Here is a 13,808-nt window from a genome sequence, read left to right as displayed (position 1 = left end):
AACTTTATTTTGGGATGACTGTATAACTTTTTAAACCCTTTTACTGATGTTTAGATTGTATTTAAATTCTGGTGTTTAGCCACTGCGTTGTTTTTATTGTACACTGTTGCATGTACACACACATGGCACTATCGTTGGGATGTATGACCGTGTTGTCGTCATCCTGGCGTCTCGATTCCCGTATTTCCTTACATGGTGGTCGGGGGCGCCACAGATAACTAATCTCTTACCTTCACAATATTTTTAGATGATGTTGATGGTTCGGCTGGGGACCAGGAATAGAAAAGTGAGCAAGGCTAACTAAGGATAAGGAGTTAAGTACCTAAGGGCACCATTGCTGATAGAAGAGTTTTGTTCATTATTTGAATTTCATATTGTTATTTGGCTTAGTGAGACTTATATGAATTACCAGTTTATTATGTAGAAATTATTAGGAGATTGTGGAAATATTAATTTATGTTATTTGAATTATTATGTTGATGACCTGGTGGAGAAAATTTATGTATTAAGTTGAAAAGATGAATTTATGCTTTTATTGGAACTTTTGGAGATTATATGTGTATTAGGAGACATGATTATAGTGACAAGTGGTAATTCTTCGACTCCTCCAGGTAGGCTTGCAACCCGACCAAACCGTGCTTGATTTGGGCCTGACCCGACGTCCATGATAATATAGAAAAATCCTACCCGACTCTAGTCGAGTCAACCCGTTTGATATCGACCAATCTCAAGAAATGTCTTATTAAATCCCTCCGAACCCATAGCCTATACATGGGTTTCTTCTTCAATTGCTGTAAATTCTCTCAACGCCTCCAAATCGTTCTTTGCGTAGCCTAGTTCGAACTACTAGGGTTTCGAAAGCAAGGGTGAGAAGGAACTTAGACACAGAATCACCATGAGGGCCAAGGTAAGATTTGATTGTAGTTTTATTGTCGTACGATATTTGTCGGATCCTACTATTTGCTCGATCTAAAAACTTAAAAATGGACCCTTTTTAATTTTCCTAATCTTTTATTGGGGTTTGCTCTTTGGTTTCACAGTGGAAGAAGAAGCACATGAGGAGGTTGAAGAGGAAGCGCCGAAAGATGAGGTAGAGATCTACGTAGTTCTCTTGCCAATAAATCGAGGTTGTTTTGTTTCTAATCGGTCTTTTATTAGAGAGTCATAGTGTTTTCCATTTTTACGTTTGGATTTAATATCTGAAAGGTTGGAGTTTTGTGCTGTTGAATGAGTTTTTCCCTTTCGCTCTCTGTCGGATCTATCTGAGTCTACAGCGCATCGAAGAAAATAGGGCCCAACGTTGCAACAAGATTATGCCTTCGACCTCGTGAGCTTGGCTTCCTGTCAACCCTATCACGCAGCCATAGCGCAGGCAGGGCACGGACTTCGCCAGCGACAATGACTTAGGTGATAACAGAGAGAAATAGGGAGTGATGGAAGCTATGGTTTGAGATTTGGGGATGGATGGCATAAGGTCTGTGATTGTCGGATCAAAACCGACAGTTAGCGGGTTTGACCTGCAAGTTCGTCAAACCTGCTTTTTATCAGTTGGGTCGGGTAGTACAAACGGATTGGGTCAGCGCCTTTTTTGCACAACCCTACCTCTGAGTTCAGGGCGTTACAAACCACATAACCTATATTCCAAAAGAATTAGTCAATGATATAATTTGAGCCCCATTGGAACCTTATAAAGAGTAAGAACTTTTCCTTCCCAAGCAATGTGGGATCTCATATACCACTTACCCTTATCCTTATCATATGGGGTATCACAGCTAACACCATAGACAATGTTGTTATGCTCTTTATTTCCACGAGCCACACACACAGTTAGATCGTAATTGCTATATGAGTCTTGCTACATGATAAATATTTTGTTGATATAAAGTCATTAGAATACAAAACAAAACAATCAACTTGAGTAAAAAATAAACTTACCAACTTCTTAGAGATACGATGGAAAGTTCTTGAGCCTGCATTGTGATCAATTTTCAAGTCCGATCTATTTGCTTTGTTTCTAGAACTTTGCTCATGCATAGAAGTTGTAAATATTAGCAAGAGAAATTATAAAGCATGACATGTAAAACAAGTTATTTATTTACCTTAAATACTGGATCCTCAAACATATCATAAAGTTTCTCTTAATCTAAAGGTCAGACATCCTGAAAAGGATTGTGGCGTGTGTCGTCCTTGTTCTCAAACTTTTTGTTATGCTCATGATATCTGGCCTTATATTTCCGGAATGCATTATACATAAGCTCATCAACAGTCTTGCGCTCCTCCTTCTGACCAAAATTTAGTTCGCATCCATTCTTGAAACAATAAGACTCACGAACAAATTAATTGCATATTCTATATTTTGCTTAGACATTAATTTGATAAATGAATTAAATAATTACCAAACAACATTTCTTAATAAGCTCTTTAACATCTTGGGAAACTTTATGCCATGAAATTATAGCCAAACGTGTATTAGTCTATATAAGAGCACCTACATGAGAAGTAAGCCAGGCCGCTAGTTCTCCTTCACCTCCGGTATGATCGTCAGGAATGTTAACCTTAATCTTACCAACTTCATGATATTTTTCCAACGTCATGTCTCTAGTAGTACCTCAATCTTAATGAGATTGTATGTTTAGCTCTAAAAAAACTATATTTATAGTACATATGAAAGAAATGATAGTTAAAATTTAGTATGCTTATGTGTGATTTATCTTAATTGAGAAATATTGTTAGTTATTTTTACCTTGGTCTGGAGAGTTAATCTCCAGTGGTGAGTTAGTTGGGGAGCTAGGCATGGGTGGAGATGGGACGGAAACCTCCTTCCTTTTGGGTGGCATGATTTTAAAATACTGATACCTGCATCACATAAAAGATTCATCATAAAAGTGTCATGTGAACACAAAACACATCAATTATCCATATCAATTTCAGTGGATCATTCACCCTTCTCATTTATAGATACTTCAGATGAATCCACACTTTTTCCAACTGTCGCGTTAACAGCTTTAGCCTCAATATCTTCCCTATGCAAAGGAATCATCTCATACTAGCTCAAATCTACAAACAAGTTGAAGACAGGCTAACTCTCTTGGTATGCTTCTTGAGTAGAGGGTCATCTTTCTCTTTGTTTTGTCCCTCTGCTTGGAGATAACATCATATATATTTATTGGTGAAAACTTTTGTACAACTCGCTATTTATTTCCTAACTCAAAATCATCCAAGTAAAATATTTGAGATACTTGAGAAGTCAAAACAAAATGATCATCATCATACCATTTTCTCTATGTATCAATACTCAAGAAATATTTATCATCATGCACTCCCCCATCAAGGATTGCTTAAATCCCACCAATCACACTTAAACAGATATGCCACAAACTGCCCCAAATATTTCATACCAATTATATCCACAATAACCCCATAAAATCAATGCCCTCTCTCTCATAACTTCCTTTGACTAGGACACCAATATTTTGAGTTTTTCTATAACACTTTACCTTAATAGCACTTCCAAACAACAATGTTCACCACAACTCACATACACCACAATTAGTAAATACTATAAAATTAATAGAATGACCTTTCTCAATATTACAAGAACAAATAGTCCAAGTGGAAGAGAACAATTCAAAAATCTTAACAAATAGAAGAGAAAAAAAATATTTTGACAACCCTTTCAATAGCACATTCTCTCTCTATCACTCTCACTGATCTCTCTTTCTATCTTTCGCTGGTTTGGATTTGGAATTGCGTGAGCGAGGTTTATGTGTTTCTAGAAGTCTTATTTCTCATTTTTGAGTTCGAACATATTTAAATGACCGTTCAAATTAGTTTTTTTAATTTCGTACCGTACTGGCCGGTACGGCCGTAATTTTCCATACCGGCCCAGTAGCCGGTACAAGTATCATATGTGTTTCGTACCGGCTCAAATACCAGCTGTATCAGCCTATATTTTGGCCTTTACAGGCCTGTATTTCGGAGTTTATTTTATTTTATTTTTTTCATTTTTTCAAACTACAAACTTATTTTTTAACCTGCAATTCAAATTAGGCTATTTATAATTTATATATATGTATTTATATATAATTTATTCATATATAGACTAGTATTTTGGAATATAATTTATATATATATTTATATATATAATTTATTCATATATTGACTATCCCAAAACGATACATGAAACGGTACCAATACCGAAATATTTCGTTCCAGTGCCTTGACCGGTATGGCATTCGGTACGGTATTGAAAACATTGGTTCAAATGTGAAATCGATGTAGGCGGGAAATTTCTCTCACCTGGAACAATTCAATGAACAACTGTTCGAACGTCACTTACAAACCATTTGAACATGTTTATATTTACCTCACTTGGTGGAAAATAATCTCGCCATTGCTTCTCAATGGTGCCAACATAGTTTGAGGGGTTCAAACGATGTCTATTTGAACACAAAATTATACAGTGCGAACAGATAATTATACCGTTCAAACCTGAATTATTACGTTCGAACAGATATAATCTCTAATATATAGTATACTATATACTTATATATATATATTATATAGTATATTTATAGTTTATAGTATTTATATATAGCACTATCAAGATTATATATAAAGTATAATCTATATAGTAAGTATATATATATATAATACCCAATTTATATTTTACTTATATAGTATATAATAATATAATTATTATTATATAGTTTATAACTACTATAGTATAAATAACATACTACTATATAGTATAACTACTATATACTACCTATATATATTATATAGTTCTATAACTACTATATACTATATATATAGTATATTTATATTTATATAATATATAAGAATAACTAATTAAATGTTTTTGGCCCTTTTGAACATGATAAGTGTACGTTCGAATGGGTAAATTATTTTTAGAAGATGTTCGAATGTAAAAATACATGCTCGAACGCTATAGTGGGTATAACAGGTACGGGGGTCCGACCTAGCACTGTTTGAACGTTTCCAATTTCCTATCCGCTGCTCCCAACAAGAGAACTACCACATGCCGCCGTCAACGCCACCTTCAACCACCAATCTCGAACCCACAATGGGTATCTCATATAGCCTTCGATTTGATGTTATTTTACATGTAAATAGGTTAGTATTTTGGTATAAATGGGGTTGAAAATAGGTTTTGAATTTCTTTTTTCAAAACTCCATTTGGCCGCCATAACTGGCTGGAAAAACAAGGTCGGGATGCCTCTATGCTCATTCTGACCTTGTATTGTTGTGATTTGTGGAAGAATGAAAGGAATCCATCGAGTTCTTTCATTTTTAACAATAGCTTAGTCGACTCAGCTATTGCTGAGCTCGATCAGTTACCGTTCAATTGTCCATGAACCCATTTGAAAGTATGTAAATGAAAGTGTTTGATATGTTTACTTTACCTTTCGAACCAAAATGTGTATACCGTTCGAAAGGTAAATTTTAACTTTGTAAGGATGGCAATATGTGTTTGAACGTATAATGACACGTTCAAACGGTACACAAAATGTAACGCCCCAATCTCAAAGGTTTAGGGGGTTAACTCCTGTTATCTGATAATCAACTTCAACAATATTAATATATTCTCCAAATCCAAATGTATATTTCCAAGGACTCCAAATCAAACATAAATTCCTCTAATTTGATTTAACTACACATACTCATCTATAAGTTCCTCAATACAATAAATCAAATAAAATAGATCATCGGCCCCGCATATCTAAAATAACATAATAAAATGAACCAAAGTTTACATAAGTCTCCATAACCCATCTAAATATACTGACATCCATCTACTAAATAAAATAAATCTCCCAACAGCAATAGTACCCTGAGGTACTCAGCTATGCTCAGCTAATCTTGCCCATGCACTCATTTATTGAATCACAGCTGAACCATCAAAGTCATCTGAAATATTGTGAAGATAAAGGAGTAAGTCATCAACAACTTAGTAAGTAGAGAACATATACTAGTATGTAATTATGACCATTCACAGAGTTCAGAATGCAGAACAAAACATTTACTTTCAAAATGAAGAATCAAAACATTTGTTTTCAGAATATAGAATCAAAACATGTTATCAAAATATCAGAGTGAAACTTTCATAATCATTTTTATTCAAAAATTCTTTGGCATATCATAATCTGATTCATTATCTTCATATCATATCAGAGCATCATATCAGGATAGAGACCATGTTTAACCTCCGTGGTAGGGTCATAAACTACTATTATACAAGTGGCGAGGTCGTATACTACTATTATACCCGCGACAAAGCTGTATACCACTATTATACTCGTGGTAGGGTCATAAACTACCATTATACCAGTGGTGAGGTCGTATACTACTATTATACCTGCGACAAAGTTGTATACCACTATTATACCCGTAGTAGGACCTTAACAGAACATATCAGAAATAAAACAAAATCAGATACAGATACAAAATTAGAAAATCATGCCAAAGGTTTTCAGATGCCATATTATATCAAAACAAAGTACTGATCATTTCACGTATTCAAAAACAGATTCAAAGCATCTTCACTTAATCAATGCAAAACTTTTCAGATCTTATATTCGCTCTTTTTCACAATTCAGAAACGGAATGCTAAAATAAGTTCATATTTACACCAGTCATGACAGAAAATAATTTATTCTTATATAAATTTTTATGAGTGATGCAGAACATATGATTGGGGATGTTTTTATATTTCCTTTCAAAACATATCATGCACATTTTCATAAATTGTGACGTTCGAACGGAATGTCCTTCAAACGAAGTTATTCAATCGAACAAATAATTCAACCCGTTCGAATTTCTTCATTGTTCAAATGTGTAAGTTTGACCGTTTGATCAACTTTTTGCGACAAAATGAAATCGTCCCAAAAAAATATTTCGTTCAAATGCTATCAAACGCTTTTCTCCATTTTCGTTCCAAAAGTTTTTAACTAATTGTATAATTTAATAATCGATTATAATTTTGTGCTCACAAGCGATAGATTTAATAAAGGAATTGAATTAAACTTGAATTTGGCCGAATCAACCCTGAGCGGCTTAATTGTTGAATAGTCTTGTTTATTTACCGCCCTAATTATTCTTGTCTAATGAACCTAATACTACCAAACCAACATATTCTTGTAAGGATAAAAGCACAAAGTAAGGAATTGAAGATAAACTTAGAGCATGAGGATACTAGATTTATTTTCTAAAATATTATTGTAAAATTGAGGATAAACTTAGAGCATAAGTAGTAATAGTCATTTAAAAAAAAAAAAAAACCTCATACCAGCCTCTGATGTGCAGAACTATTATAAATACTAGTACTAGTTGTAAACCTGTGAAATGCGCAGAAATAGCTAAATTTATTAAATGAAAGATACTCCATATAACTAAGTAAGCATACGCTAGCTGACGCTTTAATTAATATGATAATTAATAGATCAACATTAAAAATGTGTCAATATTAATATTGTGTTGATCTCCAAAGTTTTTTGTCGAGCAACTTGATCATCTTTTATTTCCTAACTGCCCTTTGTTTTTATATTAATGATGAGAAAGCTGATCACAAACTTTTATATCTAGGATTATAACCTATTCATGATATAACATGCCAAATAATAAGAACAAATCAGCTAGTACTGAACAAATAAGTACTACAAGTGCATGATCAACGCTTCTAAAACCATGATGAATTAATCGATCGCCATTGTCGACTGATCATGATCGTACATATATATGAGATCGAGATTCACGTCAAGAACGATTATATATGATCATAAAAAAAAACACTTACCCGACGAATTGTAACCGAGCCTTCCTAGCATTTTTTATACTTGTAAGTTAAGAAGGCCATTACGGCCTGGAATGACGTAGCCAGTACGAGCAAAATCCCACCCGCTGCCGACAGAAGCAACCATGGCTTGTCAAAAAACTCCCGCTTGAAGCTCGCCCACTTCCACTCCAACCAATTCTGATAATGCTTGTCCACATCCTTGAACAATTTCCCCAAATAGAAGCCTTTATCAGCATTGAGTACCAAATCCTTGCCCGCACGGTTGATGAAGTCCGCAGCCTCGGAGTCGTCCCCAAGGTAATTGTCAATGACATTGCGCTCGCGAAGGTACTCGATGTCCTCGCTGGTGTTCACCAGGCAGTCCAAAAAAGTGGCGTAAACTGTGAAGTACTTCTTGCTTCTCTTGTGGCACTGTTCGAATGCTACACAGTTCAGCAACAGACATCTCATCAAGTCGTTGATGGCTATGTTTGGCATCTCAATCACACCTTTCTTGAGTTTCACTTCTAGGAAGCTGTGCGCTTTGACTGGACTGACCTTAATCCCTGCTAGCCGGAGCTTCGAGACGCAGTGAATGAATGTAGTCTCTGTAGGGAATTCTGGTCGCTGTTGCTCATAATAAAATGGCATTAAACTACTCCGAACCAAGTCCAGCAAATGCAAGCACTGATTCGTTTCCATCACGTTCATTGAAGTGAAATCGAAAATGTCTAAATCGAGTCTTTTCATTCTGTTCTTAAAGAATTCCAAAGCAGCATATATCAGATGGGAACTACTAACTCTAAGGTCAAGAATTTTACGGGTAATCATATATATCTCTTGCAGAACGAAAAATGGGATCTGATTCTCAAGCAGGAGAAAGTCCCTGTAGAAATACGGTACCATCCACGCCAAGGCTTCAAGAGATTCGCTGGAGTCGACTTCTTTCCTCGGTCCAAACATATCAATGATTTCTATTATAAAACAAGCATCAACAACCATCATTTCGAGAAATTCAATACCGGCGACTTCGAACTCTTCAGAATAACACTTTCTGATGTCCACTTCAAGTTCGCTTATTCTTTGCAAGCAGCACTCATAGATATCACATCGGATGTCTTGATGTTCTGCCTTAACCAGCATGGAGCCGAAGCACTTCCTCTTGCAATCTTCGGCTATCTTGAACTTTTCATCACGGAGGTTGTAGTAGTAGGGCCCGATGGAGACCATGTGGGGCTCGTATAACGAGTTGCCATTGATTTCCTTGAGCCTTGGGAGGACTCTGTAGATGCAGCTAGTGCTTCCAAGGTCGGCTTCTTCTTGTAACTTTTCGGCTTCTTCGGAATATTTCGTTACTTGCTCGTTGATCATGAAGTGGTGTTCCTCCTGCTTCAACTCCCGTAACGGCTTCTGGTAATTGGAGCGACTGGATTCTCCTTGGTGAGAGATGCTTATCATTTCCATGGTGGGTGTTAAACTATGGATGCCGATGTTCACTGCTGTACTGGCCATGGGTGGATTATCATACCAGCTCCTACTCCAAACCTTTGGTTTAAAATGACATGCAATTGTTTGTAAAGTAATCCGGATTCCAAGAACCTTTTGAAGTGATGCAAAAGTGGTCGCTAATAGGGGTGTTCATCCGGATCCGGATCCGGATCTGGATATCCGGCCATAACCGGATCCGGATCCGGATGCTAAAATCCGGGCGGTTATCCGCCCGGATTAATCCGAATTTAATCCGGGCGGATAACCGGATTGAATCCGGATATCCGGATTGTAACCAGATATCGGATTTAATCCGGATCCAGATTATAACCGGATTAAATCCGGTTATATCCGGGTTATAACCGGATTTAATCCGGCTTTAATTTAAAAAAAAAAAAAAAAGACTTTAAAACTTAAAAAAATGTTTTTATAGCACTTAGTTTTTTTTTTCTTTTTATTCCTCGCATATTCTAATTCGTATAGGGCTCAGTATAAGCAAGCTGATCAGGTATATGCTTGCCTTCATATCAAATAGTACTCCATATTTTGTAAGATTTGCTGGTTTAAAATAAGGTACATGATTCATATCTCGAGAGTACTCTTGACAAATATATATATATATATATATATATATATATATGTTTTTGGATAAACATGCATGTACTGCATGATGCATGTGATCAGCATCCGCACGATCAATTAAAGCTTGGCTTTGAATTGGCGTAATCTCAAGATCATAAAGTTAACATGAGGGTCAGTCTGTAATTAAGGTAAAAGGCCAGATCGAGAACCTGTGCCGAGTAAATAAGTGTGAAATACGTATGCGGAGAATAGACGGGTACATTTGTTTTTGTAGTACTCTGGCTATGAATATCAGATAGGAGAGAATAAAGATGTGATCCATACAGATTGCTGCATTATTACCCGCGTATAGAGCAATTAAATTAAGGTTAATCTTTCGAAACAGCATTAATCATGGCCGTTTCCCTCTTCCTCATCCTCTTCTCTCACTTTGAAAGCTTCTAGTTTCAAAGCAGCATTAAAGTTTCAGCTCTTGTTCAGTCCATGCAAGGCTAATTCAGATCTCTAGCTAGATAGCTCAATGATTCTGCCCAGGGTTCTTATCGTCTCTCGACGAACTGTCCGCAAGAACAAGTTTGTTGATTTTGTGGGTTCGTTCTGATCTCTCTCTCTCTCTCTCTCTCTCTCTCTCTCTCTCTCTCTCTCACTAACACACACCATTTGATTCTGTTTATGGCACAAATAAATTTTATGCATGCTTTTTCTTGGGTTCTCCAGTTTTTTTTTAGTGTATTTTCCTTCCCTGAGCCATGGAGATCAAAACGTGCAGTGTCTTATGATCGCCAAATGTTCATGCATGGTTCTCGCTTCGAACATACGATTTCAATGTCACTTAATTTTTATTGTAAATAATTAAGAATCTTCATTAATTTTTATATCACGTACGTCTATAAGCATTTTTGGCGATATATATATATATATATGAAAAGGAGAATATCATCTAGATCTCATCGTTAGCTATGGAGCAGTGCCTGTGATCGTCCCAAGAGTTAGTGGAGTCCACATGCTGCTGGAAAGCTTTGAGCCCATCCATGGAGTTCTTCTCTGCGAAGAAGAAGATATCGATCCATCCCTTTACGACGCAGAATTGTCTGGTTTTTCCCTTTAATAGGCGGGTTTTTTTCGCCTTTAAATGACCCGGTTACGGATAACCGGGTCACATGACCGGATCCGTAACCGGATCCGGAGTTTTTTAACCGCCCGGGTGTAATCCGGGCGGTTATCCGCCCGGATGCACCCGGATTTCCGGGTTTCGGACCGGATCCGGAAAAAATCCGGTCCGGTTCAACACCCTTAATCAACTCAATACGAAAAGCCCATGCTTCTATAATTGTAATTTTGGACTTTATGGAGCAAAAAGTACACCTTTTTTTTTTTTAATGGAAAAGATTTCATTCATAAGAATGATTACACCATACAAATTAAATCTTCCGTGGCCATACTTTTGACCTCTGGAGGACCATCATCTAACCAAAAACATTCATTGACATTAGATATAGCTAGTTGAGCTGCTGTATGAGCAACTTTGTTTGCTTGTCTATGAACAAAATTCAGTATCCAGGTTAGATTGCGCACCAAAAACTGTTGCAGGTCCTCTGTCAATTGTCCCAACCACATGTTGTCTTCTTTTTTGAAATTTACCGCATCTATGACTACTTTGGCATCTCCTTCAAAAATAACGTGGTACAGTCCTAGCTCAAGGCATAAATCCATAGCCCTATAAAGTGCTTCTCCTTCAGCTTGAAAGACTGAGTTAGTATTATCCCTTGAGGCTGTCAAAGAGACATGTAAGTTACCTGCATGGTCTTTGATCACTATCTCCATCCCCATTCTACCATTGGTCTTGTTAAATGCTGCATCAAAATTGACTTTTACAAAAGGCTGGTTAGGAGGCTTCCAAGTTGCAGTTAACCTGTTCCTCATGTTGTCTTCAGCTCTGATCTTGTTGACTGTATTGTACTCACGGAACAAAGAGAGCTCAGACTGGGCCTTTGCTAAAACTGAACCTGGTTGGGAAAATTGATTTTGGAATATGAATGCATTCCTCCTGGCCCATAAATGGTACATTAGGATTGAGGCCAGATCAAGGTTCTCCTTAGTAAATAAATTGACCAATTCTATCCATAGAAGCTGAAAATCCAGATAATGTCTCCTCCATTTGCTAAAAGCAATATTTTCCCCTCCCCACACATCAGCTGCAGTGGGACAAACCCAAATAGTATGCACAGAGGTCTCCACCTCTCTTATACAGATTGGATAGAGGTTGTTATCAACAATTTGTTTCCTGAAAAGGTTGTCTTTGGTAGGGAGGATATTATTTAAGCATTTCCAAATGAACTGTTTTACCTTACCAGAGACTTCTAACAGCCAAAGAGCCTTCCACCAATCAGAAGTTCCCCCATCTTTTGATCCTTCCCCCAAGTGTCTCCCCTTGAGTGTAGTTGCTAGCAAGTAAGCACTCTTGACCGAAAATGTTCCTTTCTTTGAGCCTGCTCAGATACATTTGTCACATGTGCCTCTATTGCTTATAGGTATGAAGAGAATACACTCAGCTTCCTCTTCCTTAAAAATTGCTGCCACCAGATCTTTTTTCCAGGATCTACTTTCAACATCAATTAAGACTTCCAATCTAGAATCTAGGTCAAGGGTATTTGGAGGGGTTTGGATCTGGTATGTCACTGGTCTTGGCAGCCACTTATCCTTCCAGATTTTTGTGCTAGCTCCATTGCCTATCCTCCAAACAGTTCCTTCTTTTAACAGCTCCATACTAGACCAAAGACTTTTCCATAGAAATGAAGAAGACGAGCCTTTCAATTTGGCCACCAATAAATCACAATTCTGAAAGTACTTCTGTTTGAACACTTTGGACACTAGCGAATGGGGTTCCTTCATCAGCCTCCAAGCTTGCTTGGCCAGAAGAGCTTTATTAAAGCTACTGAGATCCCTGAAGTCCAGACCACCTTGGTTCTTTACCAGTCCCAGAGAGCTCCATGTTTTCTAGTGAATGCCTCTTCCTTCTCCCTTATGGTACCACCAGAACCTAGCCAAAAGAGTCTCAATTTCTTTTAGTAGTAGTACGGGCATTTTAAAGATACTCATTGTGTAGGCTGGAATAACTTGTAGTACACTCTTTATAAGAATTTCTTTCCCTGCAAAGGACAAAAACATAGTCTTCCAGCTGTTGATTCGTCTCCAAATCTTATCTTTTAGGCTTCTAAAGGTCTCATACTTTGATCTCCCAACCAGAGTTGGGAGACCAAGGTGCTTGTTGTAGTTGTTGTTTCTAGAGCCATTTACTTGCTGAAGTATAAAAGCCCTTGCTTCCTCTTTTGTATTTGAGCTGAAAAATACACTTGTTTTTTCTTTCTTTAAAGTTTGCCCAGATGCCTCCTCAAACTGCCGCAAAAGGTTATATATTAGATACCACTCAGCTAGCATAGCTCTACAAAAAATAACACAATCGTTGGCAAATAGAAGATGATTTATTTTCATCCCTCCTCGTGTAACAGTTGCTCCCCTGATCAGTCCCTTTGATTCAGTTGTATTCAACATAGAGGTAAGGCCTTCAGTGCAAATTAGGAATAAATAAGGTGACAGTGGGTCGCCTTGGCTCAATCCTCTAGAGGGGAAAAAAACCTCACCTGGTTCCCTATTGATAACAACAGAGTAAGAAACAGACTTAACACATTTCATCACCAAGTCCGTCCAGTTCTAACTAAAGCCCAACTTAAGGAGCATGGCCGCTAAAAAATCCCACTCTACTCTATCATAGGCTTTGGACATATCCAATTTGATGGCCATGGAACCTGCCCTTCCTTTCCTTTTGGAATACATAAAGTGGAGTAACTCATATGCAACCATTATATTATCGGTTATCAGCTTGTTTGGAATAAAAGCGCTTTGATTCCAGGAAATCACCTTATCCAAAATCTCTTTCATCCTA

At 37.1% G+C, this 13,808-nt stretch overlaps 2 protein-coding genes across 2 annotated transcripts; both read right to left on the bottom strand.

Annotated features, from left to right (window-relative positions):
- Window positions 1–7,840: 7,840 nt before the first annotated feature.
- On the bottom strand, window positions 7,841–9,307 carry LOC108990390 (UPF0481 protein At3g47200-like). The gene has a single exon (XM_035685758.1). The coding sequence runs from the start codon at window positions 9,305–9,307 to the stop codon at window positions 7,841–7,843; it is 1,467 nt and encodes a 488-aa protein (XP_035541651.1).
- Window positions 9,308–11,272: 1,965 nt separating this feature from the next.
- On the bottom strand, window positions 11,273–12,631 carry LOC118344661. Its single transcript, XM_035685757.1, has 2 exons — window positions 12,412–12,631; window positions 11,273–12,354 (listed from the first exon to the last, which is right to left on the bottom strand). Exons 1-2 carry the CDS (start codon window positions 12,629–12,631, stop codon window positions 11,273–11,275), a joined length of 1,302 nt encoding a protein of 433 aa, XP_035541650.1.
- Window positions 12,632–13,808: the final 1,177 nt, after the last annotated feature.

This window comes from Juglans regia, chromosome 15 (genome assembly GCF_001411555.2).
Source record: "Juglans regia cultivar Chandler chromosome 15, Walnut 2.0, whole genome shotgun sequence".
Taxonomy (NCBI): domain Eukaryota; kingdom Viridiplantae; phylum Streptophyta; class Magnoliopsida; order Fagales; family Juglandaceae; genus Juglans; species Juglans regia.
Note: the sequence above shows the minus strand (reverse complement) of the source record. Positions and strands in the feature narration are given on the sequence as shown.